Below are 6794 nucleotides of genomic sequence, written 5' to 3'. Positions count from 1 at the left end.
CAAATGTCTCTTTTGACCTGCTGGTGTTGCATGCACTGTCTTTCTAACATTGTTTTTTTGGCAGAAACATAATGTCTGTCTTACTCATTTTATTAAAGAATCCCCACACCTCTACTGACATCTAACACTTCCTGGGTTGTATCAGGGATCTTTAACGAATACGACTGCTCTGACCTGATACTGGTGTGGTGGTGTTTTCCTGCACTCCTATCTCTCCTTCCTCTATTAGAGCCTCCCTGATTGCCTGCACCTCCTTTATTGATTGACTTCACCTGCTTGGTGAGTCCAAAATCACAATCACTCTCTCTCTCTCTCTCTCTCTCTCTCTCTCGTCATGGCAGCATAATTTACTACAGCTCAATCTCTGCTGCTGTGTATAGTATATGGTATATTATATGTATTTTACAATGCTAAATTTGTGATGTAGTGCAGCCTTATTAGGAACCGCTGATCTGAAAAGATTAGCTTATGAAAAGAAGTGTCTTGTGAAAATGGGTTTAGGCAGACTTCGTTAAATTACCAAATATAAGGGAAAAACTGTAGTAATTCCAAATGAAACTCTCACAAGAGTGAATTCATTAAGTTGTAGGTCTGAGAGAGTGATAATAATGTTTCTCTTGTTTCTGTGGGGACTTAACCAAGAGGCTCACACAGTGTCAGGTTGTGGTCTATAGTGACATCTAGTGGCACAAAATGTTACATACAGCCCGACTGATTCACCGTGAAACTAAAATAAAATCCCCTAAAGAGTCCAAACTGACAGAAATATTTTGGACTCGAACAAAGAAGTATCAACCAGGATATTTTAAGATGCACTTTAGGAAAAGTTGAACAATTTCACTGCAAAAAAAAAAAAAAAAAAGAGGAAAGAAAGAAACGCATTTAGAATACTTTTACTGCTGTGAATCACCAGCTTTACAACATTATGGATCACTAAACATGTTATAAAGAGTATTACTCAATACACAAACTCAGGGTGTGATTAGTCAGATAGTGAGGGTGCACGCTTTTAATGTTTTAACCGTATAATTTTGTGTACAAAAAAAATGTAAAAGTTGTGAATTTTAGGACAGTTGAATCTGTTTTCATTGTGAATCAAATCACTTTATTCATAAGGTCATAATCCAGAAGCTAAAACAAAGTGGAAATCAGAAGCAGTAAAGACCTGCTCGTGTTTTCTCTCAGATGAAGTTCAGACTGTTTTAGTTTCTCAGTGAAGTTTTATGACTCCTTCAAAGGCGGCCTGAAGTCTTGTCTTACCCTGCTGGTGAACATTAATCTGCACTGCCATCTTCTCTGGAACTCCGTTCACTTCGCATGCTGCCAGTTTGTGGTTTCAACGCTAATGAAGAAGGAAATAGGTTCTTCCTGTTACTGAGTTTAACACGGGTACGTTCTTAATGAGGCCACCGAGTGAAGTGAAAACAGCCTCGACACCCACTGAACACGCATCTGCTGCTGTTTGTCTCACTGAGTGACGAAAATCAAAACTTTTGTTCTTTTTGTCTTTTATAACAAATGAGTCAATCACACACAATCACACTAAAAATTGTCGTCAGTTGTAAAAAATCACACACAACAAACACAGACATATTTCCAAAAATCACATCGTCAATGTGACTTTCTGTAACATAAATCTCTCTGTATTTAAACATTTAATGTACAATAGATTATGAGATATTCAACAGGCGATGGTCTGGGGCTGGATGCAGGGTGTGTGGAATTTAAGCGTCGTACATGGGGTTGTTGAAGCTTCCCAAGTTCCTGGACTCGCTGCTGTCCACTAGAATACCGTACTGCTCGCCTCTGGAAGAAAAAAAAATGTGTTGACAGTTCAAAATCACAATGCAAAGCAGTGGTAGGTTTAAATATGTTGAGTGTAAACTGAGCAGTTCAATAAAGACAAAAGAAGGAGAAGTTAACTAATGCGGTCTTCTTGTTAGAAAGACAATCAGGAGAAGAAGCAGAAGTCATAGGCAGTGATTTCTGGATTAAAAATAAAGCCTTGGTGTTGTAAATGCGGAGTGATAAAGCTGAACCTGATAAAACTAGGTGCAGCATTCTTTATGTCAGCTGTCATAAAGGGAAAGAGTGATAAGAGGACATCAAGGCTGATCTGAAGACGTTTAGGCTCTTGACTCACCTCGCCCTGGTGTAGTAGAAAAAGACCAGCGCCGAAACAACGAACAGCATGGACAGGAAAAAGATGAGGCCTATAACCAGTCCTGGAAAGAGAGACAGAAAGCCTTCAGTGGTGACGAGTTAAATAAAATATAAACTCTTATTGGTAAATGCGTTGACTATCATTTCTATATCATTTCAATTTGAAGTTCTTCACCAAAGCTGTAATCTGTGCAGATTAGGATGGATATTATTGATGAGTGAGTAATTATAAACCATGTAAACATGTCTAATATGTGGACATTAAGTGTCTACTTCTTTATGAAAACCACAACAAGATACTTTCTAGAAGCTATTCTGTGCTATTGACTTTAATCAGAGGTCAGATAAGGATGCCCACACCCTCCACATCTGAACTCACTTCCTGGTTAGATGACAAATCAGTAACAGTACTGGCACATCACTGTAGGTCCTCATGGCGAGTTCAGAGCTTTGCTCTGGCTCATTTTATCACCTATAAAGGCAGACTTGCTGGATGCTTTGAGTCACAACACACTATGACCCAAAGATAATTTCCCTTAACGCAAGTCAAATTGATCTTTGAGCTTCGTTGATCAGTAATCTGTTTGTTCAGTCAATACATTTGGCCTTGGAGAGTTTGGCCCTTGTTAACGGACTCCTTGAGGAGCCGAAACCCAAACGCAGGACCAGTTCACTGCTCAAGTATGATTTCCATAACACCGCCAGAGGCTGACCTGCAACCAATAATGGATTAGGATGTGATCATTTTGGAAATTCTAATCGGCTGCTGGGTCGCGGTAGCAGTGCTGGAGTGGCAATGCTTCAGTTGGTAGAGTGGCCTCAATAAGAAAGGTTACAGGTCGGATTGCCTAAAGGCCACATGTCGGAGGGTCGAATGTGATTGAAAACGTAAAGAAGAAAGAGTTTTATCTGTAATCCTCTGAAAATGTAGTGATAATATTTCACTTTCCCATCATTTTGTTGAAGATTTTTTTTTTAGTTGATTGGTTACCTCAAGGATAGTTCCAAAGGAAATCAAAGACCAACCACTGGCACTATTTTCCAACTTCAGTGCACTTTTACTCTCCCACAATCATGAAGACAATTGGTGTTTAAAAAAAAAAAACAAAACACAGCAGCCATCAGGAGATATGAATACTGTGAGCTGCTGGTTTTATCAGATGGAACAGATATAGATGATGGGAAGGAAGCTGTGGTTTCTGTACACAGAGGAGAAAGTTCAAACTCAGAAAAACAACACAAATCCTGTGAGTGGAGTGGTTTTTTTCACCAGGACATCAAAGCAATAGAAACGAAAGTATAAAAAAATTTTGAGTGCATGATGGAGACATTTGAGTTCAGCTGAGGCTCAACATGACCTTGTCAAATTGAAGCCACTTGTTCTTTGCTGCAGGTGACACATTTAGAACGACTGGGTGTAATCAACAACCAAGATATATCTGGAAAAAAAAAAAAATTCTCATTGACTTTCACTCATCCGGCTGCTGAAGACGTGACACTGTGAGAGGAAAGTGTTGGGCTCACATATTAGCCATAGAAACACATCTGACCTCTTTAACCAGTCAGCTGTGATCAGCTGCGATCAAGCTTTTGCCTTTTAGACCCAGACTCATTTTAACCAGGATATGGTTGCCAGGAGCGGTTTAAAGAACATTTTAATGTTTGAAATCTCCGAAAAGAGAACTTTTGTTGAATATTTCCAAAAAATAATCCTGTTTCTGTCTTTCGTGTATTATTTTGATGAGCAGAGACAAATTCCTTCCACCAGATCCTGAATGAGCCTGTATAACATAGGACATACAAGGAGCTTGATTATTATTATTATTTTTTTTACATCATCCATGTTCTATAGACATTTGCATTTCAGAAATCACAGCACCAACTAATGACCTGGCATGCAAACTACAGCTGTGTAACATTTTCCAAGGGGTTCATCAGAGGTCATCCAGTACATGAGCCGACAGAAATATAATCACCCATACCTCCAAGAAACCCAACCGGGGATGCGAGGAAGCCGGGGCCATCCTGATATCATTGATGATCATTGATCTTTCCAGCAAACTGGATAGAACAGGATCAGGGCTACTCTGGACTGCTCTGGATTGTGAAACTAGTTTCTACCACAGGAGTGAAAAAGCGAGTCACTGACATCCAGTCAATGTCCAACAGGAGAAGGAGATGCTGCTTCTTATGTGATTACGAAACAAACCCAACTAGTGACCCAATAACTTAATCCCAACAACATATATTTCCATTAACTGTCCAAAGAGGAAGACAGTCACTCTGATGTGAAGTCTTGGTTAAGTGCTACAAGTATTCTCTCATTTTTATTCTGCTGAATGGTGCTCAGACCATAAAATAGAGGACGTCTGACCCCTTGACCTTCCATTCACGTCCAGTAAAACCTGTGAAGTTAAGGTCATTGCCACATTTGATGCTACTCACCTGCATCCACAGGCTTCGGGTCCGCCTCTGTGTTTGTGATGGTAGTATCTGTCTGCAGACTGGTGGCGACTGGAGTGGTGGCAGTTGGACTGGTGGCAGCTGGAGTGGTGGGCTTCATAGTGGTGGCGACTGGAGTGGTGGGCTTCATAGTGGTGGCGACTGGAGTGGTGGGCTTCATAGTGGTGGCAGCTGGAGTGGTGGGCTTCATAGTGGTGGCGACTGGAGTGGTGGGCTTCATAGTGGTGGCAGCTGGAGTGGTGGGCTTCATAGTGGTGGCGACTGGAGTGGTGGGCTTCATAGTGGTGGCGACTGGAGTGGTGGGCTTCATAGTGGTGGCGACTGGAGTGGTGGGCTTCATAGTGGTGGCGACTGGAGTGGTGGGCTTCATACTGGTGGTCATTGGACTGGTGGGCCCCGTACTGTTGGCGATTGGAGTGGCGGTTTCGTTGACATTATCGGCAGGTGTTGAGATGGGGACGCCGGTGCTGCTATTGCTTGGAGCTGCATTCGTGGTTTGGGGCAGTTCTGAAGCAGAAGTCCCAGACTCCTCTGTGACAGACTCTGTATATCCTGCTGTAACCTCTTCAGTGCTGGCTGTCGTTGGATCTTCTGTTTCCGTGCTGGGGAAAGACGTGCTGCCTGATGGGACGTTTGGAGCAGTAGTTGTGGGTGAGGGGCTGGAAATTACCCGAGGGTCAACTGCCGCCCGTTCCTTTACTGCGCTCATCAAAACCAGACCTGTAATTAAAGAACAAATGTTCAATGGTCACCATGTGACCGAAATGTACCATGTTGATTATTAAGTGCTTTACAAGTAAAAAAAAAAAAAAAAGACTTCTTTAAAAATAAATAAATAAATGTGCATTTCCCCAACATTTATGGGGTACAGCTCCATTTGAGAGACAGCAACACACAGAACAAGCACAAAAAGTCAAAACTCATCTGGAAAAATGCTTGGTAGCCTATAGCAAGACCCTTGGCACACCACCACCCAAACAAGCTGAAACTTTAAGATGTAACAAACCCACAAAGACAGAGATGGACGAATGAGGGGCACTGAGGGAGCTTATAGTCCTGACAGTGTGAAGTGAAGCCCAAAGCAAAGTCCAACAGAAACACACTGTACACACTTACACAATGCAGAGTAACACCAAAAGGTTCCAGAAATCCAGCGTACTGATGTACAAGCCTGAGTAAGGACGATGCCTTTCTGACGGCCACCTTCAGCTTTCACAAACCTCCACAGTCTGGTGAGTTTACTGTGATTTGTTATTACAACAAGTAGAGTTTCGACTTTAGAATTTGAGCAGAGATATGACGAATCATGTTTTACATACTGTTCTAGTTTCATTACGATATATTTAAATAACAGATTTTCTGCAGATGTGATGACTCAGAACAAACCACAGGTTTCCCCCTGAGGTTCAACGTCCCAGATTACTTCTTCACATCAGAGTTAAGTGACAGTTGGTCTGACTTCTTATTAAATGAAACTCCAGCGAAAGCCTGTTTCTACCAGTCTGGTTTAGACTGATTTCAGAGATTTAAAAAGTAAATCCTGACTGTTAACAGAGGCAGGAGGGGTATATTTCTCAACTGTCAACAGTTCACACACATCCAGTTCTCCTCTCTGAGCCAAAATGAAGCGATCTCCCACTGAAAAAAAGCATAATGTATACACTTTCCTCTAATTTCCCAACTTTTCTTGATTATTATGCCCATATTCAGACTACCACATAAACCAGGAGAAACCAGCCTGTTTACTCACATGCTAGTAGAGTGTGTAGACTGAACCCCATCATTGATATTTCTGCTCAGACAGCTTGTGGTTGCAGCTCTGCTTGCTCTGCGTGCCCCGGTGAACTGTGGCGGACTACAGGTGACTGATTATAGGAGCTGGATGGAGGAAGAGGAGGAGTTGCACGGTGACTCAGTTAGATATGAAATCTTGTTGCCAAAGTCTGAAGTTGCTGCAATGAAAGAAAGAGCGAAACCAACAGGATGTGTGGATGTGGTCGACTGGGCTCATCTGAGTGAGGAGAAGAGGGGGAATGAAGGCAGAATACAGTACAATTCACTCACTGATCAAAAAGTAAGAGTTTGGAGATATGAAGAACAGAAAATGACTGTTTAAAAATCTTAAGATTTATGATCAGAAACATTGGACGGGGATAGAGTCAAGTTGA

The 6794-nt window shown here is 41.8% G+C and overlaps 1 protein-coding gene across 1 annotated transcript; it reads right to left on the bottom strand.

Moving 5' to 3' along the window:
* Positions 1-1633: 1633 nt before the first annotated feature.
* LOC115382825 (hepatitis A virus cellular receptor 1-like) lies at positions 1634-6459 on the bottom strand. Its single transcript, XM_030084742.1, has 4 exons — positions 6377-6459; positions 4609-5346; positions 2144-2225; positions 1634-1806 (listed from the first exon to the last, which is right to left on the bottom strand). Exons 1-4 carry the CDS (start codon positions 6408-6410, stop codon positions 1725-1727), a joined length of 936 nt encoding a protein of 311 aa, XP_029940602.1. The 5' UTR covers positions 6411-6459; the 3' UTR covers positions 1634-1724.
* Positions 6460-6794: the final 335 nt, after the last annotated feature.

Source organism: Salarias fasciatus, assembly GCF_902148845.1.
Source record: "Salarias fasciatus chromosome 7 unlocalized genomic scaffold, fSalaFa1.1 super_scaffold_4, whole genome shotgun sequence".
Classification (NCBI taxonomy): Eukaryota; Metazoa; Chordata; class Actinopteri; order Blenniiformes; family Blenniidae; genus Salarias; species Salarias fasciatus.
This window is presented reverse-complemented; position numbering and strand designations above follow the sequence as displayed.

Coding starts and splice junctions, on each gene's coding strand:
- LOC115382825 (XM_030084742.1), bottom strand. CDS start 6,410: ATGATGGGGTTCAGTCTACACACTCTACTAGCAT. Junction 5,347..6,376: donor TCTACACACTCTACTAGCAT/GTGAGTAAACAG, acceptor CTTTAATTACAG/GTCTGGTTTTGATGAGCGCA. Junction 1,807..2,143: donor TTCTACTACACCAGGGCGAG/GTGAGTCAAGAG, acceptor TTTTTCTTCCAG/AGGCGAGCAGTACGGTATTC.